The 26,106-nt window shown below is 36.7% G+C and overlaps 2 protein-coding genes across 4 annotated transcripts in view; both read left to right on the top strand.

The window, feature by feature from the left end:
• The first annotated feature begins 2,844 nt into the window (after positions 1 to 2,844).
• LOC109049054 (solute carrier family 35 member G2-like) lies at positions 2,845 to 7,129 on the top strand. The gene is made up of 2 exons (XM_019066715.2): positions 2,845 to 3,194; positions 5,639 to 7,129. The coding sequence occupies exon 2, from the start codon at positions 5,659 to 5,661 to the stop codon at positions 6,901 to 6,903; it is 1,245 nt and encodes a 414-aa protein (XP_018922260.1). The 5' UTR covers positions 2,845 to 3,194; positions 5,639 to 5,658; the 3' UTR covers positions 6,904 to 7,129.
• Positions 7,130 to 10,718: 3,589 nt separating this feature from the next.
• Positions 10,719 to 26,106, top strand: part of LOC109049057 (cytoplasmic protein NCK1-like) — a 42,061-nt gene continuing 26,673 nt past the window's right edge. Inside the window, exon 1 of one of the 3 annotated variants that reach the window (XM_042714061.1) lies at positions 10,719 to 10,889. The gene's annotated coding sequence lies outside the window, so the exon portion shown is untranslated. Of the gene's footprint in view, positions 10,890 to 25,185; positions 25,210 to 26,106 lie in introns of those variants that run through there. The other 2 variants (XM_042714063.1, XM_042714062.1) reach the window with 2 other exon arrangements.

The raw sequence follows: 26,106 nt of genomic DNA, 5'->3' as shown, positions 1-26,106 counted from the left end.
AACAATTACATTAAATATCAAAAAAAAAACAAAAATAACTACACAAACAATTCAAACACAACAATTAAAGACACAATAATTGAAACCTGGCATCTACGAAGAGCCAGAAATGAATTTGTACTCACAGTACAGGCTCAGACAATTTTAAGTCCACAATAATTGAAACCTGGCATCTACGAAGAGCCAGAATACAATCTTTACAAACCCATCACTGAAAGTTAAAAAAAAAATCAATACTTAAGTTTGTTCCGCAAACACACCCAGTAAAAAGTGAAAGTGTGTGTCCCAAAGAGACGGTGGGGGTCCATCAAAGAGACGGTAAGCATCACTATATACTGCTCATTAAGGGTGAACGATCTAAACAGTTATTAAACTTGTCTACACATTTACATGACATGACTGCAACATTACAAAAAAACTCAAAAGATTTACATGACATGACTGCAGGATGACAAAACAGTTTCAAAGGTCCATATTAAGCCTGGACTGTCTAACAACACTCATCAGTGTCAGAATGGTTGATTTGGCCAATTAAATCAAAGTAGACGGGGTTTACTGATTACAGAAGCAGATCTTAAAATCCAGCACGAAGCGTCAGTTTTAACGTTGAGAGTGAGGTAAGATGGAAGTAGCAAAACATCAAATATTTGACAACTGTTTTACTCTAGAAATGTTAAAAGACTTCAATATCCAGTGATGCAAGCTACTCAACTTTTTTCTCAAATAAGTCCATTTTGAATTTAAAATATGGTGTCATTTATGTTACTGATGTAGTTCCTAAATGAATGTGACAAGAAATGTTTTACGGTTTTGACATAGGATTACCCATACAAATAAAAATATATGAGTAATTTAAATTTCTTACCAACTAGAATTAGACCCTAGAATTTTTTTCACTATTCTATTACTTTACGTTTATTAAAAAAGGACCCCCCCCCCCCCCCCCCCCCCCGTCCCCCAGACCCCCCCCCCCCCCCCCCCCCCCCCCCCACCCCCACCCCCCCCCCCCCCTGTCCAAGACATGCTTACAGTGTCTAAAAAAAGTTTTTCTTTATGTTTTTGAAAAGTTTCATGACAAGGTTTTTGTCTCTATAAATTTATCCCTTCATGCCTGGCCAGTAGATGGCAATGTCACTTTGTAAAGAAACTCTATGCATTTTTGTAGTGAACAGTAACAATAATGATACCGATAACAGTATAGTTTAAAAAAAAAAAAAAACACTTGCACTTTGAAACCCATTTTCAAACGTTTTAAATTTCAGGCCCCCAAAACACTGTTTTCGTATAAATGAACAAAACACAAAAAATATTTTCCATTTTTAGTAGAAAACCTTCACAGCCCAAAAAACCAACAGGGACCTGAGCCTTATCATAGAAACTCTTAACTTGGGCCAATGAGCAACCAGCCAGAACATCCTGTACAGCAATGGGTTAAAAACCAAATAAAACACTTTGGCAACCACTCTTCCACTCCTTCCAGAAATGTACAATTCCAGTTCTACTCATGTGCAAGTGTTACTTCAGATGTGAACACACTGGCTTTTAAGCTTTTATATCTTGTTGCTCTTTTTTTATGAACATTAGTGGGCTTTGAAGAGCAATTAGGCCAGCAATAATGTAACAAGCCACTGTTAACAAACTCAGTAGTGTGCCATTGGGCTCAAGAATTGTTGCTTATTGTAACATGGGTTGAGCCACCAGTGGAAACATTACAGAAAGACCTTAGACTATGAACCCAGCAGTGCGCCTCTTTGCTCCACGACGCATCTGGAGGGACTGACCACAGTGGAAACATTACACTTATCTGAAACAATGTGGCAAGAAAATCAAGAACTGATATATCAGACTGACCAAAGGACTAAGCAGAGGGTTTTACAAACAACTTACATTCAACATTTAGCATAATATTGCAGATTGTGCAAATATTGTATAAAAAAGTTGAACAACTAATTCAAGAGTTAGTTAAGATTTGCACAGAAATTCAGTAATTCATGTAAAAATGGTTTTATGATTTACACAGAAACAATTCACAGAAGAATAATTCTACAATTTAAACAGAAATTCAACAATTTGCATAAGAATATAAATTTACACAGTAATTTATTCACATAAGAATGGGTTCATGATTTACAAAATAAAAATATTTCTTATGATTTACACAAAAAATGCATACATTTGAACCTTTTTATTTAAAATTGGTTTTATAAATATTTTACTGTATATAGGAATAGTTTTACAAACGGTTTACTCAGACATTCAACAGTTTATGTAAGAATGGTTTTACGAACAATTTACACAAAAATTCAACAATTTACAAAATAATCATTTGAGGAGTGTTTTACACTGTAATTCAACAGTTTAATGTAGGCCTAACAACTACATACAATTAAGAGAGAAATTCAACAACTTGACAGTTTATGTGGGAGTGTTTTTAAGAATGCTGTATTTAATAAGTAGGACCCATAAAACAAAAAACTTCTACTACATTAAGTACATCAATAAAAAATAATGAAACAAGCATTATTATTATCTCCCTGCTCCGAAGCGAAACAATTCCACTGCTACATCATTTCTCATTTTATACCTTTGACTGGAGCAGGGCACCATAACGTGTTCAAAATCTGTTATTGTGAAATGTTGCTTAACATTTAAAAAGACGACCAAGGTGAACATAGTGTGAAAAGCTGTTTCGCTGTTCTGGTAATGCCCCATGTGCAGGCTAATTACAAATCAAATGTAGACAAGATGTGCAAGATGTCATAGGTGTTAGGAAGGCTTCATTAAATTAATTCTAACGTTAAACAGTTGAATATAAAATAAGAGACTGAAAGGCAGTGTGGTGCCCATTTCCGCCAAGAAATAAGATCATCACAGCATGCATGTGCTGCTTCTGACGCTGAAGATGATGATGATGTTAGGCTGAAGCAGGATTCACATGGTCTACCCCACCCTCGCTCTGTCATCAGATAGGAAACAAGGGGGTTTGTCTCGGGGAGCATCACCCCAGCAGAAACACGAGCATCAGGAGGCGTGTGGAGCGTCGCGCACCTTGGAGACGTCCAGCGCGTCCATGAGGAGAGGATGGAGACATGGCGAGCGCAGTTCTCCGTATCTTGACGCCAGTGCATTAAACATATATGTTTCATTCTCAAGAGCTTTAAAGACAGCAGGATCCTTTCGCTGAAAGAAGCGTGGTGAGTGAAAATCGCTTAATTTGACTCGTTTGATGCGCAATATGGAGACGCATTTGCGCTGGCGATGTTTGCAGAAGGTTACAAATAAACCTGACGCGTTCTGATTGCTGCATGTGCGCTTTTGCGCAACAGTGTTTGAATGAAGAAATTCATATGAATAATCACATTTTGGAGAGTAAAGTATTTTAAACTGCGTGCAGAATTTGGAGTTAGTGTATTTGCACGAAAGTGCATGCAAATAAATACAAAATAATAATAATAATAATCATAATAATAATAATATGCATGATAGATCGTTTGCGAGTGAAATATATGGCCAGTAAAACATTTTCTATTCATTTTCCAAATTTCTATTTTCTACTCCAAATGTCCTCTCTGCTTTATTTACTGTTGTTTTTAATGATCATGAATTGATAGTATCTAGCATTTTGTAGGACATTTATTACAGAAACCAGAGACATCTCAGGTTCATTTTTGGTTCAAAGGCTGTGCCCCTTGCAAACCTCCCATAAATCCTCCTTTCTTCAGAAAGATCTTTCATGTCTCCAGCCTCCCGGTGCACCATGAGTGCATTATGCCAATATGATTCAGAACAGCTTTTTGATATAATATGACGTTTTTACGAGTTATGATGTTAGAGCATAATAGGTGGGCTTTCATCAGGAGGATATTGTTGATATTGTTGCCCCCTGGTGGGGATTTTCTTTCAATAGGGTGTAAAAAAAATTCAATAGGGTGGGAAAAAAAGTGACCATATTTTTGTTAGTGTGATGCACTCAGAAGAAAATTCGTTTTTTAGTCCATTATACAGTATTTTGACTTGTACGCAAAGAAATAGATCCATAACGATACATCTTGTTTTGCTTTACATACAAAAGCAGGTTTTAACATGATTTAGTAATGCTAAAATTGGGATTGTAGTTTGATAATCCAAAATCAACCCGTTTCAACCCTATCTAGTTTCCTTCCCCATTATATAATTTCTTCCCATCACACGGAATCAAATTCTGCTTATCTGAGCAGGCGCTACAGCACTTAAATATAGAAATTGCTTTACACATGGGGCGGCAGTAGAGAGAGACCGACAGGGAGAGCAGCGAGAAAGGAGACCACTGAAGCAGCGAGTTATGAATTATGTAAGATTTTCTTCTGCATTTCTGTGAAACCACAGTGCAAGCTTGAAGTGGCAAAAATATGCTTTTATATTCACTGTTAAAGGAAGACTCACCTCCATGACAACGTGTCAACCTTAACGTGTTTAGTTTGCCCAAAAATAAAGATTCTGACATTATGTACTCACTCATGTCGTTCCAAACCCATATGCAGTTATTATTCCACCATCAAACACAAAATGAGCAATTTTAAGGAATCTTTATGCAGATTCAGTTGCAGTGACCATGTTTGTCAAGCTTTGAAAAACCCATAAAAGTTCATATGTCATTTAAGTTGTTATTCACTGACAGTGCTGCCTTCCAGTGATCTATAAACCTCTGAACTGCTGTGAACAGATCATTGAGTCACTTAGTAGAGCTCAGTCAGTCTTTTTTAACAACAGATCACGAGAATCAAGCCAGTTCTTTTCTATGAACCAGCTGATTCTGGCCTCATAAATTGAACTCAATCTACTGAACTGATCCAGTTCTCAAGTTGTTCTCTCTGACTAGTAATTCATAGTGGTTCAGTTATTTATTTTAGTCTATTCTAATATCAAATGGCTTGGAATTGTGTTTTTTTTTCAACTCAAATAAAAAAGTCAGCATGAAATGAAAATTCATCCTATTTTGTAAATGCATGTTATAAAGCTTGTGAACAATTCTTGCATGCTTGCATGTTTGCAGTTCTTGTGTTGTACTGTCAGCATCTGAGTTTGGGATGACACGAAAATGAATAAATAATAGGGTTTTTCGCAGAGGAAGGTTTTCATAGCTCCTATAACTATTGCTGGAAGTTGGCATGTCTGCACTGCAGGAACTGGGAACGATTTTAGTTATAGGAACACATTTTGAACCCACCAAAAAACTACTACAACAAATAATTTAATAACACAGCACAATAGGAACTTCCAGCGACGTAAGTATACGCTGTTTGGTCAAGCTTATGCCATACAAAACATTTTTGTAAAGCCACATAAACAAAAACTAACTACATGAAGATCAAAAACAGTGATAGTTGGACAGACACTGAAGTCCAGGCACTCCATCCTCCAGTTGTTGGCATTATTGAATGTCACGCTTAAATGATGCCGCTGTCGGCCGGCTTACGTCACTTCAGAGTTCCTATTGGTGCTGTGAATGCAATCAGGAAAATGTCTTTAGTTTTCAGAATACTGCCCGAAAACCTTTTATTATATAATGTTCATTTTATAGTCTTGCTCCAAATTCAACGTATTTCGTATATTTGTGTTTATACCATCAGTTAATCCTACGATGTTTGTTGTTTCACAGCTGCTCTGTAGCTGAAGAAAATGGATCCGTCCCCAACAGGTCAGCAGTACGGCTCCAAAAAGAGGGTTAAAATCCACCCCAACACTGTCACAGTAAAGTACACCACACATTTCCCCCAGCCGGGTGATGAGGGATACGATGACGCGCCGTCTTTTGAGGACTTCGGCTCATTCATGGACAACAACCCGAGCAAGAGACTGGTGTCAGAGAGCGGCCACGGCAGGACTTTATTCGGCACTATGGATTCTCATCCCAAAGCTGATCAGAGAGATAAAGGAGTGGGCAGTCAGCTGGCGAGCTTCGGCGAGGCCTCGGTCCTGGCATCGCGGGTCACCTGGGGTGCCCTTTTTGGGGCAGCCATCGCGCATGGTTGCGTGGCCCTCATTACACGCCTAGCAGCCGACCGTTCCAAAGTGCCATCATTAGAGCTCATCTTCATCCGCTCGGTGATCCAAGTGTTGTCCATACTGGTGGTCCTCTACTACAAAGAGGCTCCCTTTGGGCCGAAGGGCTATCGACTGCGTTTGTTCTTCTACGGGGTTTGTAACGTCATCTCCATCACGTGTGCATACACATCCTTTGCGATCGTTCCGCCCAGCAACGGCACCATCATGTGGCGGGCGACCACCACGGTTTTCAGTGCTGTTCTGGCCTTCTTGCTCCTAGATGAACGCCTCGGTTACACAGACGTTGTGACAGTCGTAGGTAGCCTCTTCGGCCTGTGTCTCGTCATGATCCCCAACATCGCCGACGAGGAGGAGTCCCCTCTGGGATTCTGGAAAGAAGCCTTCGGCTACACGATGACTGTCATGGCGGGTCTGACAGCTGCTCTGTCCATGATCGTGTACCGGGCCATCAAAGAGCGTGTCAGCATGTGGACAGCGCTCTTCACGTTCGGCTGGACGGGAACCGTGTGGGGGGCGTCCACTATGTTCATCATGCAAGAGCCCATCATTCCGTTGGATGGCGAGACGTGGGGATATCTCATGGGGATCTGCATTTGCTCCACCGTGGCGTTTCTGGGCGTCTACTACGCCCTCAACAAGTTCCACCCGGCTCTGGTCAGCACCGTGCAGCATCTGGAGATCGTGGTGGCCATGCTTCTTCAGCTCATCGTGCTGCGGATGATCCCGTCCGTGTACGACGTCTTCGGAGCGCTGGTCATCATGGTCAGCGTGTTCGTCCTCACGGGTCTCAAGCTTTACAGAGTGGGCCGGGCCATCCGACAAGATTACCAAGAGATTCTGGACTCGCCGATCAAATGAGAGCGTGTGTAGTGTGTTAGTCCCACTGTAAGTGTGTGTACTTGAGCGCATGAGGGGGCATGTATATGTGTGTGTGTGTGCAGTGTTTCTCAGCCCCCTTCTCTTACAAATGTGCAATCATTGAATATCTGGATCTTCGGCATTTATTTCAAATCGTGAAAAGAGTGCCATTGGTGTAATGTCTTTGCTAACTGTTGATGTGGGAAAATAAAAACAGTGATCCATAGTGCTCCCCTCTGATAGCATTGATTGTTTTTTCTTCTGTCACTGAAGTAAGAGAAAGAAGCAGTAGCCTAAATCCATAAACAGTGTGATCAGATGCTCTTACAGATCAATCAGAATGCAGTATTGCAATTTCACACACTAATCATTGCATTTGTCACACTTTTTTGTTTAATGTTCAGGTTCTTGGCTTGTTTTTCGAGATTTTACGGATCCAATTATTAATAAGAATTTATTAAATGTATTAAAATATTATATAGTTTTAAATTATTTAATTAATTAACAATTATTAATTGTTCACACACACACACACACACACACACACACACACATATGTATATACATATATATATATATATATATATATATATATATATATATATGAATAATTAATAATAAGATTGTTTATTATATTAAGCCAATATTTCACAGTGTTGTGTTATTTAGCTTCAAACAAATGACAGCTAAATTTGTACAAAGATATTGTTTAATTTAATAAGTGGCCTGTTTTTGTTTTTAAAACTGAATGCTAATCCAGCTTCACATCTGCTTCGCCCAGATTTTACTGATCCAGCCCAAATTTGTTTAATGGGCAAAGTAAACTAAAATGTCTTTAAAATATTATATATTACTAAATGTTTTTTAGTTTATAGATAGATAGATAGATAGATAGATAGATACACTAAAAATAATTTATATAATACATATATAAACATTTTTAAGCCAACATTTCACTTTAAAATGTTCTACCTTCAATCAAATGACTGATGAATTTGCACTAAAATATTGTGTTTGATTGGAAGTGAGACCCTTTTAATATTCCGTACTTATTTTGGCATCTCAGTATGCACAATTATATGCATTTTATTTAGCATTTATCATTGTTTTGTTGTTGTTGTTGTTGTTGTTTTCTGCCCATTTCCTACCTATTCTTCAGGTCATGACCCACCAGTTAAGAACAACTGCTCTAATCAACCCATATTTCCGTCAGCTATATATCTAAAGAGAACAAAAACCCTGTTGTAAAAATGTTATAAATTAATTTGTAATGATTTTCTTCAAATCTTCATCTCATCAGACTTGAAAGAAAACCTCCTTTGATAAGATTATGCAATGTCAAATGAAGTATTATAGGCACAGAGGAAGTGTCTTCCATTTCAGTCCTGACAGTTTTCTGTGAACTTATTCGACTCACTCTCATGATTATGTATCATCATAACCGTCATCATTTTTGCATTGGGTTGTGCACATGCTCTGTGTTTTCATTCCCCATCTCTTGCTCTTGCATATGAAGTCTATACATGTACAATATATATATATATATATATATATACACACACACACACACATGTACAGGTCCTCATGTTGATGGTCTGTGGTAGGATCTTCTGAAATTAGTCCCACTCTAAATAACCCCAGCCACTCTGCTGTTTACCAGCTTCATTTTCAGTGGTGTTTAATTCGATTCTCTTTTGTTTATACCCTGCCACAAAGGTTAGATTTAAGATTAAAGTAATCGCTTCCCTCAGGCATATGAAAGCTGTGGTCATGATGATTCGCTGCTTGGTTTGTTGGCAGGGCCTGGAGATATTTTTGTTATAAATCTTTTAAATAGCAGAGCATGAAATTTCCCCAGTGCTCCACAAGGTGGCACTTCGGAGGGGGTTTTCTTAAAGGAATTGTTCAATCAAGAATGATGTCACTGCTTACTCAGCCTCACATTGTTTCATACCTGCATGTTTTTTTTTTTTCTGTGGAATGCAAAAATGGGATTTGAAGAATTAAAATTAATGCAGCTCTTTTCTTTACTGTTTATCAAGCTCCAAAGTGGAACAAAAAAGATACATAACAAATAGTACAATTTGTGCACTGTATTCAAAGCTATTGCATATCTGTATACGAACTGTAATATATGGCACAGTCATATGAACTACTTATGGTGTATTTTAGTTCATTTATGGACTGCCTTTGCTTTATGAATATTCTTTAAAAAATGTTAAGTTCCACAAAAACAAAAATAACAGTATATGGGTTTAGAACAACATGACCGTCTTCTATTCATTTATAAAATAAGAGTGAGAGAGAGAGAGAGAGAGAGAGAGAGAGAGAGAGAGAAGAAATTCTAACTATAACAGTTAAAGGAATAGTTCACCCAAAAATTATAATTTGCTGAAAATACTCACCCTCAGACCATCCAAGAGATGAGTTTTGAAGAAATGTAACATTGCATCACTTGCTCACCAGTGGATGCTCTGCAGTGAATGGGTGCCGTCAGAATGAGAGTCCAAACAGCTGGTATAAACATCACAATAATCCACAAGCATTTTAACTTCAAACTGTTGCTTCTGGCTAAAATACGAGTCCACTATCAATAATATTGCTTCCTCCAGTGCCAAATCATTTCATCTGAATCAGGAGAGAAATCTGCACGGATCAAGCACTGTTTACAAGCGTCAACAGTCCAAAACAGCTCTAAACACACGTGTGTGGATCGACTGTGGATGTTCTTTACTAATCCCTCATAAAATTTGATATATAGGAATTTACAATGAACATTTACACATTGCTATGCAGTCACTTTTAATACTCCATTCCTCCTCAAAGTAATATCATCATTGCATGTTCACACAGTTCTTCATGAATTCATATGCCTGAAACTGACATGTCTGAATCAAGAGTTCTGTGTAGTGAGGGATACTGTGAGCGCCAGGATGTGCAGACCGTGTTCATGAGGCTCTGGATTAGGGACAGGAGGAGGCAGGAGTGGTCCAGGACACGTACAGTAAAGTCCATCTGTCAGGACAGGAAACAGATCGCATCCTGCAGTGTGTTGTGCTCCCAATTAATGGCTCTGTCAGCCATGCGTGAGGGACTCTGAATATGGGCATATCAAGATGATATTAAATTCAGAAGATTAGGTGTTATACAGACAATGCATCCTTTCATCTTATGATGTGGTATACAGCTCGGTCCAGCACAGGTTTGAGATCAGTGTTTGTATTTTTATAATTTAATACAAAGGTTTTTGATTACAAATTATAGTATGAGCATAAAAAAACAGAGTTAAGTCAAAAAAAAAAAAAAAGTGAATGTTAAAGACTAAGCAAGATAGGCTACTTCTTTTGCTTAAAAACACGAAAACATGATCAGTGTGACAAATTTGCTTTGATTTGTAATGTAGAAAACTGTAGAAAATGTAAAAGAAAAAAAATGTAATACAATTTTTTTTTTTTTTTTTTTTCTAGAAAGCTATACACTCCAGTGGTGATCTGCAATATTCAGTGATGGTAAAAAAAGGCCCTCAATATAATATAATATAATATAATATAATATAATATAATATAATATAATATAATATAATATAATATAACATAACATAACATAACATAACATAACATAACATAACATAACATAACATAACATAACATAACATAGATGGACGTGTTTGCCCCGTGTAAGATGTAGCTACTCTCGGGACGAGCCCAGCGTATACAATTGATGGACGTGTGCACTGACCAATGAGCAGAGAGATCACTTTTGGCTAACCAATAGGTAAACGAGTATGCTCTAGACAGCCCCGCCTCCTACAGCAGGTTAGATAGCGCAGCAGTGCATTGAGTAGAACCGCAGTTCTCAAGCTGGATACACAGAAAAGCTTTCCCGTGAAACCATCAGCGAACATGTAGCTGAAAACACGCCTGTGATCTCAGTAGTGCTGACCACCGAGTGTGCGAGGGATACACGGGAGTCCGGGCCGCTCAAGGGTAAGATGACAGATATCTGTGAGAGTTATGGTCTGATTGAAGCGAATAGAGCTAAAACAGTAAATCCGAGGGTGGTTCTGGCTAGAAATATTCATCTTCATAACGACAGAAATATACGAAAGAGGAAACAATCACAGAGATAAATCAGTGTGATTGTAAAGGGATTGTGTAAAGGCTGTGGTCAGGCCTCACACTGCTGTGGTTTTCTTCCATAGATAAATACAGAAAATGTTATGAGAATGATTCATATTAAAAACATGAATCATACACAAACTGCAGTGATGCGTGTGTTCAACAGGCCTTTATGCCTTTACATTGAAATCTCACAATGCAATAAAATTAAAGGCATTAGATGGGATTTCCTTATTGGTATTTGATTTATGATTATGTTGATGTGTTATGCAACAGCTATCAAGAAAGCACAAGTCTGCTCAGTTAATGTCTGATAGTGTTGCTTTGTGATCTGGGATCCTTACAAACCTGTACAAAAATCAGCTCGGGTTACTCTCCACTAATGCTGCGGTGCTTCATGTGTGCTCAGCTCTTTCACACCGAACTGTGAGTTACGATCAGACTCTGTGAGATTCCTCAGCAAGCGCTGAAGTGTCCACACAGATCAAGGGGGAAGGATAAAGGGTACAATCCACAAAGAAAGTTCACTTCAGTGTCTCCTTTGGTGGATTAATATGTAGCACTTTACACTAAGACTCATTAGTTAACATGAACTAATATTGAGCAATGCTTCTACAGCATGTATTCATCTTAATGTTAATTTCAATAATTACTAATGCATTATTAAAATCAAAAGTTGTGCTTGTTTACTATTAGTTAATGCACTGTGGATTAACGTGAACTAACTGTATTTTCATGAACAAAGATGAGTAAATACTGTTCATACATGTTAGTTAAAACATTAATTGACATTCATTCATGGAATATATAATTACCAATAAATAATGAAAAGGAGAAATTAATACATTGGAATGATCATCTACTCTTTCTAGAAAGGGAAAAATAATGTTATTTCTTAACGTTCATAATTTTAGGGAATGTGAGGCGATAAAGGCCAACCTCTTACTTTGGGGCTTTGAAAAAAAAAAAACACATATATATATGTTTTTTTTTTTTTTTACAAATTTTTGGTTTTATTTTCCTCTATAAATATCTTAACTTTCTTAAAAAAAAAAAACATAATAATAACAAAATATTAGTTCTTGTTTTCTGAAAAAAAAAAAAGTTTATTTGTTTTTTGAATTAGTTTAAATTTTAAAAGCATAAGCACAAAAAATATAAAAAACAAGAATTAATATCTGAAGTAAATGGATCTTGACTTGGAAAACTGAAAAAAAAAAAAAAAAAAAAACTAAAACAAAAAGGCAAGTATAAACAAGTGAGAAAATCTTCAGTATGAGGTCGGTCTGTCACACCTCACATTATCTAAAATGATGTATGTTAAGAAATAACATTATTTGTGATTTTATTTCTATACGGATGTTTTACATTTTTACACTCGTTAATTTCAAGCTCAGACATTTAACCGAAGCTATTGATAAAACAAATGCATTTCTGTAAACTATGGGAATTATACGTTTATTGATAATTACAAACCAACATTTGGTCCCAGCTAGTTAGTCCCTGAAGACTGAAAGTGTAGTGTAGGTTAAATCCGCAGCGCTGTCCTTAAATCATGCAGATCAGGAGGGATGCGCTATTCTCCGAGGTCAGTTTTGGCTGACGACGATCACTTGCATTGATTGATTTCATACCGTATGTACAGATCAGAACATCCCAGAGACTTGAGCGTGGGCTCTTTTTACATTAGAAACCACCCATAACACCTTAGCAACCACACTGCGACACGTTAAAAACCATAACACCTTAGCAACCAAGTAGCAACACCCTGACAGACACCCACAACCCTGTAACTTCACATATGCATTTCTTTTTTATTTGTGACCGGGTATGTTTTCTCCAGGCGATCTCATGTGTGTCTGTGGTGCGCTGCGCTGCAGAAATCCGCTCACTTCACCTCCTGTCACAGTACACGCTGCTTTTTATTGTCTATATACATACACACCTGGTCTAGCCAGTGAGTCAGCTGCTAATATCCCCCTCTCTGTGGTGTTGTGTGTTTGTGGAAGGCCTGTGTGACCGAGCTTGACATTATCTGAATTACAGGGACGAGCGGTCATAACTACTGTTATTTGATTCTCTTCTGTCGTCTTACTGATGTAACCCCGTATTCAGCGTCTGCGAGACGGCCGAGATACAGTAGTCCTCCTTTTTTGCTTTTTTCCGTGACCTCACAGTTGTGTGTATGAATGTTTTGGGGCCCGGGGCCTGCTGCAGCTGGTGAGTTTCTGTAATTATTGTCACACTGACAGCTCTCTCCACAGCCTCTCATTAAGATAAAAGAGAGAGCTAGAGAGCAAACTCGAATGAATGAGAGAGACGTTTTGTCTGGGGCCCCGGATCCCGCTGAGCTGAGGGACCCGGGATCAAGGAGAAAGGGTTGGGAAAAATAGTGAAAGCAGCTATTTATATTCTGCCATTTCCTCTGTGAGGGGAGAGTCACCCCACGAGCGGGATTCACAGAAATTGGACGATGTTTCTGCGGTCTGCGGGGACCCGTCTCTTTTCTTCACCCCTCCGTCCCCGAACGTGCCTGTGGAAGCACAGCGGTCTCATTCAGTCCCCGACCCCCTGCTCTCGGATCAGCACCTGCTGTTCAGGCGCCTGCAGTGACGTGGCATTGATTTGCCGCACGCGTCTGTCTTTGACTGCTTTTGTCAGTGCATTCAGCCAAAAGCTACTGCAGCATGACGCTTCTGGGTCTTAAAGTTCACTGAGACCGTGCTTGGCCTGAAATATGTTTTTGTTTTATTTTATATACTAAAAAAAAAAGCTTTTTGAATGCTAATGACTATGCTTAAATGGTAAATATTGATAAATATTTTTATATATTTCTAAAATAGATTTAATGCATTATTTTAGATTTTAATATAAGATGTTTTTGTTATTCCCCCTATCTATTTTCTAAATGCATGTTTTGAGCTTGTTGTGTGTCGTGACTGATTCATTCGTTTAATTTCTGTTTCATCTGATTCATATACAGTAGGTGTCCTTTTTTTAAAAAAAAATTCTAATTTGAATCTGGTGTTGTTTGTGCAGATTCTTATTTGACTCTCTTTAATTGATTATGTATAAACTGGATGTTTTTTCCCCCTCAACCTTTAAAACTGTACACTGTAAAACCTGATAAGTTCAGAAAACTCAAACATTTTGTATCGTCAAGTTATGTTTACCACAGGCTTTATTTTATTCATAAATTGAAAAACCCCATTAAAAAACCCATAGGAAATCTCGAAGGAACCCGCAGCGGATTACACTTCCTGGTTCTGACGTCATAGTTCCCCCACTCTATTTCAGATCTATTAATGCACTTAATACTTACATTTCATGTCCTGAAGAGCAGTTCTCCTCACACACGTACACTGGGAGAGCATCAGTCAGGCCAACTTTATTTTATATACAATGAAGACAGTGATGGAGGTAGTTAGTGTTTGTGAATTTGCAGATCAGACATTTAGAATGTCATGCAACATCTGTGAAAACGTGCTGGTGTGTGCCACTTTGTCTGATATGGTGAAACTAGAAAACCACAAACACACACACGTAAGTGTATAACCAACAATGGATGTAGAAAAGAGAAAGCCAAGTCTGTGTCCTGTTATGTGAGGACACATCACACAACTTGCTCTTCAACTCAATAGAAGTTACTTTAGATGTTGAGGCTCACTCTTTTGTATTCAGCATCCGGCTCAGCCTGCAATTAAAGAAAGTTTGTAACGGTTTACTACAAGTTTGTAGACTGCTTTTGTAAATTTAATATATTCCAAAATTCATGTCTTTGTATAAGCTTTAACCCAATTTAGGATTAATACTCTTACCTGCTAGTTGTTTAAAAACAGACCAAATAAAAATCACATTTACCAGGGCATTTCCCCCCCAAAAAAGCATTGTATGGCTAAGATGATCGTAGAAACATTTGCCACCAAATGGTCTCAAAAATCAACTTAACGTTAGCTCACAATGCTTTTGACAAACGCTGCCCTCAACATCACAGTTAACAGCAGCGACATTCAAAACATACGTTAGGACTGCTTTTACTGAAAAATAACGGCTAACGTTAACATTAGTGCCCTTCTTTGACGTTAACATTATACTATAAGCAGAGGCGTTAAAATAGCATTTAAAATGTGCATTCAAATGCACTAGGGAGGATTTACAGCGCTGTGTAAAAACAGTGTTTCCCAAAAAATGAAAACATTCCTTCATCATTATATTCTTAAAACACTAAAAAGGAAATAAGAAATTTTCACAGTTGTTTTGATTTACTTACAAGTTGTTCCATGAAGTTTGCTCCGGTCGCTTGCGAGTCTCCAACATGTTGAATGGATTCTTCTCCTAACGTCGGTTAGAGCAACGACGTGACGTCACTTTACGTCAATCAGTAAACTTAAAAATAATAATTTAAGTAGAAGAGTTTACTCAAAACTGTTAAAAAAATACTAAATTCCTCGTTCAGAAAATGTAATTGTTATAAATTGCATCAACGATTTAACAGACTTTAATTGCAGTGTTCTTATTCTTTATAAGTTCATTGATCTTCCTGCTTGTCTGTCGTTCTGTCTGTCTGTCTACAGTCTAAAACAAAAATTGGGTTAAAAACAACCTAATTTGGGTTATTTTTAACCCAAGGCCTAATTAGATATAGGACAGAACACATTTTGGGTTAATTTTACACAGCTAATGGGTGGATTCATTTTTACTATAACACTGTCTTATTTTTTTACTTCATACATGAATTAATGTTTACAGATTAACTTAAATCCTCTAAACTTGTGTCAATATTCCACACAACCACTGGTTTGCATGATAACTTCCTTTATTTTCCTTTATTTAGATCCTTTATAGCATTGTTTATTAGGGCTGGAACAATAAATCGATGCATTGCAAGTCGAGAAATGATTCTGCATCGATTCTGAGATTTTTTGAGGGTTTTGCGATTCTCTCTTGAAACGATTCTGAGCTTAGTTTTTAACAGCAGATGGCACTGTGTGCTTTATAAATATATTTTGCTTGCTTCCAGTTCCTTGCACGCGCACCACTTGAACCTAAAATAATTATTCATAAAGTTTGAAAAGGTTGAAGCGAATTACAAGGATGTTCACAGTGGGCTAAAAGCATAAAAGTCGATGCGCAAGTACATTTAAACACTTACATTACTCAGCCGAAAGGGGTGCTTTCACACTAGCACTTTTGGTGCGCACCCGGGTTCGATTGACGTCAGAGTTCGGTTCGTTTGGATGATGTGAACGCTGTCTTCCGGACTCGGGTGCGCACCCGCGAACCGTACCCGAGTCCGCTTAAAATGAACTCCCTTTGTTTGGTTCAAGTGAACTCCGGTACCATTCACTGCTGATGTGAATGCAATCGTACCAAATCGTCTAAGTGAACTGCTATTAATGACGTATTATTGGATAAAAATGTGTGTTTGTGTGTGTGTTTCACTCACTTTCCTGATGAGCGTGACTGACGCGCTGCAAGCAGAGAGCTGTATATCTCATTTCTGTTCGCCTTCAGCATTCTTTAGAGCATTTGCAGTACATTTGCAAGACAGAGGTAGGTGCCATTATGTACCGGAGCTTTGTAAATAAAACGAACACATTACTCAGCCGAATGCATGCGCTCTTCTTCGTGAGTGTGCAGTTTAAATCTAGCCTAGAGTGCCATCTAAACACTTACATTACTCAGCCGAATGCATGCACCAATCTACTTGAGTGTGTAGTTAAAATCTAGCCTAGAGTGCCATCTGCTGTTAAGAAATAAGCTCAGAATCGATTCGAGAGAGAATCACAATGCATTCCGAAAATCTCAGAATCGATCCACGAATCGCGATGCATCAATTTATTGTCCCAGCCCTATTGTTTATATAGTTTTTACATATTGCCTTTATCTGAACTTGTTTAACAAACATTAGAATTAAAAACGCCACATTAAATTGAAGTAATTCACGTGTAACCAGTGTCTGTTATTTAGTTTGCACCCTAACGTCGCTGTAGTCGCACTTTTTTTTTTCTCATTTCTGTCTCGCCATTTACATTTTTCTGGTTTGCTTTTTTTCCATAAGTTTTTTTTTTTCTGGACTCTGTTTTAATGTTCAAATTAAATAGTAATCAAAAGCATGTCTAATTAATTGAAATATAAACTTTAACAGTATTACAAGTTTAACAAAAATTAAATTTTTAGGACCCTGTGAAATACATATTTTTATTTTACGTTTTTAAATTCTGTTTTATTTTCTTCAGATTGTGTGTTTTCCGTTTTGATTTGTCTGGTTTCCATTTTAATGGTTTAAATCACAAAGCATGTCTAATCAATTGAATTCATATTGCAAAACTATAACAACTTCATAATCTTCTGTGATATTATTATACAGTAAATTCCATTTTTTATAATTGCATTTTCAACACTGAAGAAATCATAGGGCGCTATAATGGGTGAAATACATAAATTCATAAGTCATGTTTGTTGCATTTTCAGCATTGTCAACATTTTTGCAAACAGCTGCCATTTTTGGTCCAATTTACAGTAACTACTGTCAACAGTTTGAAGAGAATCTTACTTGTTATATAAATGTATTTCTGAGGGGAACTTACTGTCTTTTGAAAAGTTTAGATGGTATTTTTTATTTCCATATTGCCTCTGTATGAAGCATATTAAAGTTCATAAGTGCAGAGCTGCTTTGTTTACTGCATAAACCAAGAAAACGCTTTAAGCGCCACCTGCTGGCAGAGAGTAAATCTGCGTCTTGTTCAGCTCGTCTGCTGTTTCTGTTTCATGCAAATATATTTTAGGTATAGTTTCACAAAACTGAAGTCAGACCATTCTGTTTTTGCTTCATATTTCAAAATTAAACAATCTAATTTAGATTAAAAAAGGCTCATGTTGCCTGTATGCAGCATCTTTGTTTGGATCATGATTAAAATGCAGTGGTTGCCTCTTTTAAATGGAAAGAACACAGACAAAGCCTTAGTTTGTTTATATGAAGAGATTTCTTTTATTTGTGTTATTTGATTTGGGGCTTGTTTTAAAATTCCAGTTTAGTTTTGCTATTTACATTTACATTTATATTTAAATTTAGTTATTTAGCAGACACTTTTATCCAAAGCGACTTACAAATAAGGGACAATAGAGGACCAACAAAGAAGCAATAATATACAAGTGCTATTAGTATATTATTATAGTGTTATATTTCAGTTTCACAAAGAAACATGCAGCATTTTGTCCAAGCAATAATAAAAGGACACAATTAATTTATAATTTGTCTTAAATCTCATTTTGTTAAAAAAAATTATATATATATATATAATGTGATTGGAATCGAATCATGACTTGAGTGAATTGTTACATACCTAAAAATTAACATCCTAATAATGCATTGGTTTAATGGCACAGATTTTGAAGGTAACTCTGTCGTCCTCTGGAGGACTGAGATTTATTACAGTCGCAGTAACACAAGAGCGTGTGTTAAGTTTGCACAGTGGTACTGCAGGCTTGCTTTGCATTGGTCATTATTTCTGGGGATATATCGCATATAAAGCAAGTGTATGACACTGAAAAGGTGGAAGTATTGTGTATCAGGAAACTGCTGCAATACCCAGATCTGTCCTCATTTACCCAACCCGTGTTTCTGTTCTCTGTTTCACAGCAATGCTTGAGTAAGTCCATGTAGTATAATCTGCTCAGGCAAACACATCGAGACCACAAGGGAGAAAGTCTTATTTGTGTCCACTTTTATATCCCAGAGATTGTATTTTTTTTTTTTAAACAACAGATTGCTACTTTTTTGTTGTATGAAGGTCACATTAGTTTTTACAGATGTATATTTGGTACTTTTGAAACACATATTATACATAGATTTTAGTAATTATTATTTTACCCTTGTCTCAGACCCAAATATTCCATTTTAAATTATGAAATTCCATCTTAAAAAAAGTTGGTCTGTACAGACAAAAAGATAAACCATTTAAATACTTTATTACACAAATATCCTAAAAATTATGACTGCTGCTCAGTTGTTGCACAATTTTCACCACATTTTCATCAGTTTCCCTCTAGTGAAGTTTCACCAAATTTCAGTGCACTTGTTTACCAAGACAAAAGTGTTAAAGAAGAGCTTGAGACAAAATTTGTGACGTGATGTTTGAAGAAAATCATTTTATTTTACATTTTCCAATCAACAAATAAGTAAGTAAAAAAATTAATTGCGCATTTATTTTAAAAATGGCACCACAGAATTTATATAAATTTGAAATTGCTAATGATATGTGTTGGTTTAAAAGAAATGCCAGGAATGATTGAATTCTGTGATGAATCTTGGACGTTGTTCTAGGCAAGTTAAACTAGTGTTAAATGTGTGTTTCAGATGTTTCCTTTCTGAAAGTCCACAGGTTCAAAAGCTCCGTCCAAACTGTTGCCAGAGTTTTGTAACCTACATGATTTTAACACACAATTTTAATAGTGTTCGATGTTTTAAAGAAGAAATAAAGGCGTGGTAATAGAAAATGTGTTTATGGTTATCATGCAATTTTCACTTCTGTATTTAGAGACTGATTTGGTAAGCATCTCATAGTTTATTATGGTTTGTTTTAAACCATGATAGAGTGGTCCATTGTGGCATTTCCTTTATCAATGTTTCATGGCCTCATCGAGCTGAAAATCACTCACAGACTCTCGAGTTCATCTTGTCAGGTGATTCGAGCAACATGAATAGGGTTGGGTATCGTTTGAATTTTATCTTCTTTTTAATTTTATTCTTATCGATTCCTAGTTTTGATTCCAATAAGGTAAAAAAATAAATAAAATTAAGTCAAACATTTAGGCACATATTTATTCTGTGCCTTTTACAAAGCATTCTGTTGCAGCTGAATAACATGAGCAAAAATCAGCAGCCATGATGCTAACATGGCGTAAAAAAACTTAATAAACAAACAAACTCACATTAAAATGCACGTGTCTTATCGAAAACCCGGTTCTTGGACATTCGGAACTGGTTCTTGATATCCAACCCTAAACATTAAATCAAAATTGACCATATTTACTTTCATAACACATGTTTTTGGTCTTATTGCACACTTTTTGTGTTGTTCCAAAGTAGGGCTGTGCAATTAATCGCATTCGGTTGTCGTGCGCATCTCGTCAGTAAAGCCGGCCTTGTGATTAGTACTAAATCACCATCACCTGCTTTCAGATGGAGCGGCTTTCACTACACAGAGCCGTAGTTCACTGACAATTAGGCAAAATCGTCCTCATAATCGCAGATGAATCGCATTCGATTTCGAATATATCGCCTAATTTGTCAGTGAACTAGGGCTCTGTGTAGTGAAAGCCGCTCCATCTGAAAGCAGGTGATGCTGATTTACTACTAAACACCTGAACCTCTATAAAAAGTATATTTTCAAAACAATCGAGTGACAGCTGCACCTGGAGCAAAGGCCAAAGGAAAAAAAAAAGTGTATTTTTCATAATCTTTCATCAGAATGTAGTAACATCAACTAGACTGCGTAAATTTTAACCACTCAGCACTGAGGGTGTGTCAGGAGGGATTCTGATGGATAAAATCAAGCTCTGCTTAACGTTTTTTTGTCTCATTTACAAATGCCATTTTATGTTGACTTTTGGGTTTGTGTGTGATTTATAGGGTTTGTAACATCAGTGCACTTGAACTGGTGCATCACCTGTGTGTTTGAGCGAGAGAAACTGAAATATTTGAGCATTTGACCTTGATCAGTAAAATAGGGCAAGAGAAAAACAGGTGTTCAGAGTGTGAAATGACTGTTTTCCACTTAGCCAGCTCACAGGCCTTCTCTGCTACAGGATTCAGAGCACTGATTTGTTTGTGTGCCATTGTGGCAGGTCTCATGGGATTGCTATCTGTTAGAAACACAATGGAAGATAAAGCCACTGTATCCACTTTCCGGACATGAGATCAGTGTGGTTTACAAATCAGCAGCTATTTTGATTGCAACAGTGAATTCATCCTCATGATTGAGCTGAGAGGAGATATGATTTTATTGAACATATCAGTCACTAGTTAAAATAAAATCGAAATTGTGGAATGTCCTAGTGATTATTAAACTGCCTTAGTCCTTGGTGCATCAGTATGTGAAGGTGAACACGTCTTAAGCATGTAAACGTACTAAATGAGAACAACTGGGTCCTTTTTTCGCTTCATGCTTACTTTTGAGTCAACCGAAAGTCTGTTTCATTTAGAGATTTGGTAGTTTGCAGTTTTACACACACTATCAAACATGCACATGCACACTAAATAGTTGCAGAAGTAAAACTGAACAACTGAGGATTGCACACCATGTTTAAATCTTTTCACAGAAACGTGTGTCTTGATGCTAGATTAATAAATACTGAATGTATTGTTCATTGTTTGTCTATGTTAGTAATGGAACCTTATTGTAAAGTGTTACCAAAATATCAAACATGTTTATTATGATCCAACTGGATGGAATCATAAAAAAGGCATTGAGAAATTTGGAGTCTGTGCCCATTATACATTGAAATTCTGTGAAATCTGTCAACTCCAGCTGCCCGATATCTGCCAACTTTTAAAACGTTTAAAGTAGAGTACTCCTGCCTTTACCCATTAAGTCTGTAAGTGTGATGTTGTCTAATGAAAGTCCCTTCTTGCCTAAAGGCCAGTTCTTGGCTGATTTAAGCTAGAACCAGGCTATATGTCGATAAGCTCAAATCTGACTCTGCAGGAAGGCGGGGGCGTTTTTATGCACTAAATAGTTTCTGTGGTTAAACAGCTATAGGGTTAATTCATTTTATTAGGCCTTGTGGGGAAACTGGTGGTTAAAATATGATCATGCTGTTACCACATGGTATAATGCATTTGGTCAAATTCTTCTGTAATGCCAAAGGGCCTTAAAAATGACTCCAGCTTGAGATGTAAAAACGGCAAGACTTTATTTTAACTTGTCATTTATTAGTGCTTTTATTGGCGATTGACTCCTGAATATAACTACGTTTGGTGAAGAAAATGTGTGGTTCTTCCCAATGCAGAACTCAGTGCTAATGTGTTGTGCAGTTTTTGAGTGGAATTTGGAAAATCATCATTGTGATTGCTTTCAAAAGTAAAAGCACACCTGGCCTCAACAGTCTGTGTGATTTGAGGTATCATTCGTGTCTGTAGCACAAACGGCGTGGGACGAGTTGCACGCTAAAGTTTAATACTTATGGTTTGGGGGTTGTTGAAATGTGAATTGCAGTAACTCTTCAAGGACACTGGAAGTCTGTTAACATGATCATAAGTCTGATCATCATTGGTTTAATTATGGAAAATGTCAAAGGAAGCCCTGAGGGAGTTTTCAGGCCAAAGATATTAAGGTCCTTTTGTGAACAGAGCGGTTTTCTTGTATGACTTTTGCTCTAGTCAGTTTCATGCGGTCGTACCCTTGACGGAGCCCTATATAAGGCCTAATAAATGGAATTTGTGTCTTCCAGGGGCCTGTGGCCATCCTGTTTAACACCCTTACGTAAGCGGCACTCATTCCCCAGGCTCTGCCTAAATGAACAGGCCTGGATTTCTCCTAGACCTCACGTCAACATTAGCATCGCATAAATGACTATTGGATGATCATGTTTTGTGTGTTCAGCTGCCCTGATATTATATGACCTTCTTCATCGACAGGGGGCATGGGATATCTGAACCTTGGGTTTGATAAAACAAACACAACACAGGTTTTCTTTAAGATGATGAATTGGTTTTAAACTTGAGCTTTTCTAAGGCTGTGCAAGTTGGAGTATAGTATACGTGCCAGTGGAAAATGGGTTTTCAGTGACTCTTGAATTAATGGTTCACCCAAAACTTAAAATTTACTCTGTATCATGTTGTTCCAAATGTATGGTTTTCTTTCTTCTGTAGAGCACTAAAGGAGTTGTTTAGAAGTGTGGTAATGCTGCTCTTTTCCACACAGTGGAATTATGCAGTGAAGCAGCTGTCAAGTTTCAAAAAGTTACAGTTTCCAAAAAATATTTCTATAAAAAGTAGCTTACATTATCCAAAGCAAGCAATTTCAGAATTGGGTTTTCTGATCATCAGCACATTTTCTGTAATGGGGAGAGAGCACACGTGCGTGGTTGCCAGGTTGGGAAGATTAAATTAACTGCTGGGAAGAATTATATATATATTTTTTAAAGTTTATTTATTTATTTATTTATTTTATTTATTTATTTTAATGGGTGGATTTAAACTCTTAAAATCTGGCCTCAAACGCGAAAGTTTGGCAAATAGCAAATTAAAATTAAACGTTTTCAGGATTAGAAAAACAGCGGGCAAATATCGCAGATGGTTATGCTTAATAAATCAATTTAAAGTGCAGACTAAATTTCAGCCTTCCTGAATCTCAAACAGCAGAGCATGGTGCTAGAAAAGCCAAGGTCATGGGATCGAATCCCTGAGAAGCAAGAACTGATTAAATGTGTTTGAGTGTAATGCCAAATGCATAAATATAAATGTTAAACTTTGTGCCACACACCAGTGTGATTATGATCACAATAATAAATTAAAATATTGAAACGAAATTGCAAATGGCACATTTAGAAATCTCAACAACAATGAGCCCACATTTACATGTCAACACCTACAGTTACTTATTTCACATGTGAAAACATTAGCTAATCATAAATAATTTACATATAGCAGTCTTAAAGGTTCAATAGCAAAACGTCCTGGTTTATTCTGAGCAGACTGATCGAGGAAGTAAAATGGACTGTTTTGTGTTTATAATAACCTTAGGTATCTTTATAAATGGACTTCTTTAAATAAATACAAAATAACTGAAGTAGAATGTATACCTCCTGTAGAGTACTCTAAAGTGTTGACTGTTTGAATGCATGTAGGTCCTGTGATCATCACATCAGCTGAAGTGGTCTGGTTTAAGTTCTGCTCCTCTGCTACTAGTCCTTCAGTGTGTGTGATGTGTCAGAGGAAGTGAGGCAGTGCTGGAGGGGAAAACACACAGATTGCATTCCAGCAGGCACCAGAGCCTGTGATTTGAGCTCCCTGTCAGAGGCATTAGGTTACAGAGCTGGGCCTGGCTCACAGATACTGCTAGTCCATCAGACCGGTCACTTCTACCTCTGCTGGGTCAGTATGTAGTCATGGATTCTGAAGTTTTATGATGTAATCTGTATTTTGGTACAGACAGACTCAGTTCAAACTATTCAGCACCATCAATCAATTCTTTCGCACGCTTGAGGATCATATTACTCCTGATTCAGTAAAGTAAGTTTCCCAAAATACAAATACTCTAGGATGATCGCAAAATGTACTGAACTAAAACTACTTAAAATTGTTTTTAATTAGCTGAAATAAACTAGAATATAAACTGCTGGTCAAAAATTTGTAATAGTCAAGCTCTATTATGCTCACCACGGCTGCATTTATTTGAATACAATAATACAATAATATTGTGAAATATTATTATAATGCAACATGTTAAAATGATTTCTGAAGGATCATGTGCCACTGAAGAAGACTGGAATAATGGCTTTGTCATCACAGGAATATATTACATGTTAAAATATATTAACAGAAAACAGTTATTTTAAATTGTAATAATATTTCACTATTTTACCATTTTAATTAAGTGAATGAATTAATTAACTAATTATTTTTATTTATTTATTTATCCATCCAATAATAATGCCAAACCTTTAACTGGCAGTGTAAATACTAGATGACAAACGTCAAATAAAAACACAAAAACTTTTTGCCTTAAAAAAAAATACAACTAAAATTTAAATATAAATATAGCTAAATAGAAATGTTTAATATAAAACAAATAAATTTGCAAAAACATAAAAGAACATTACTAAAACTTAAATTGAAATGAAAAATTTTAATTATGAATAAATACTATAATATTTAAATATTAAAAAATATTAATAAATACTATATTAATGCAAGAATAATACTAAAATAAGAGACTAACAACATGCTTTGTTAGTTTACCACAGTTTAAATGTAAAAATCTGGTTTAAAGTAATCATGATATCAATCCTAGTTGAGTGTGATCCATACTAGGGCTGTCCAAAAAAAAAAAAAAAAAATCAAATTTTGAGTATAAGTGGAATTTAAAAACAAACAAACAAACAAAAAAACCTGTTGCATTCTGTTTGTAGGTGTGTGTTAAGGAGGCAGCCTTATCAGTGGAGCACGAGACGTGATGACGATGTAAGTGTTGTTGCATCTTAATGTTTTTCTTAGCTTATCCAGTTAAACCCATGATGCAGTGCTGCTGCATTTACATTTAATCATTTAGCAGACGCTTTTATCCAAAGCGACTTACAAATGAGAAAAATAGAAGCATTCAGACCAGCGAGAGAACAACAACAGTATACAAGTGTCATGATGAGTCTCAGTTAGTCTAGCACAGAACACGTAGCTAGGTTTTGTTTTTGTTTTGTTTTTTTCACGAATATTAGTTGGTCAAGTGCTGGTGAAGTTCATTCAAACTATTGTGGAAAAAGAGAACATCAATGCAAAGAAGATGTTGTTTACGTCAAAACTGAAACCAAGCCGTTCACACAGAATGCACATTTATTGCATTTTCTAGAGAGACATCTATCACCGTTGCACTCGCGTCTCACACAAGAGAGTCGCATGTTTAGAAATCCATGGAAAATTACTGTAAGTTCAACTTTAAAAAAAAAAAAAAGTCTGGAGACTGGTTTATCCCCATCCCACTGCATCTCGTGTTTTTAAATAAAAAAGTAAATACATAGCCTACATACGTGATGCTGTTTGGTTTCTAATTGTTTAGCCAACTTAATTAATTGTATATGGTGTATGAACATTATAACACATTAAACATTATTCACTTTTTTCAAAGATAGGCCTGTTATTTTATTGCTTTGAAGAAATGTACATTAGTAATATTTTGCCTATATTGACAAAATTTAAGTACAAAATTCGAATTTAGTTTTTCAGCTATTTTAACAGCCCTGATCCATACTGATGGATGGACGTATTCTTTACTGATCCTCATGTGAAATGTATACCTGTACCACACTGAATGATGCAAACCCCATACATACCACAGTGTGGAAAGTGGCATCACTCTGTAATTTA

This window comes from Cyprinus carpio, chromosome A24 (genome assembly GCF_018340385.1).
Source record: "Cyprinus carpio isolate SPL01 chromosome A24, ASM1834038v1, whole genome shotgun sequence".
In the NCBI taxonomy this organism is placed as follows: domain Eukaryota; kingdom Metazoa; phylum Chordata; class Actinopteri; order Cypriniformes; family Cyprinidae; genus Cyprinus; species Cyprinus carpio.
Note: the sequence above shows the minus strand (reverse complement) of the source record. Positions and strands in the feature narration are given on the sequence as shown.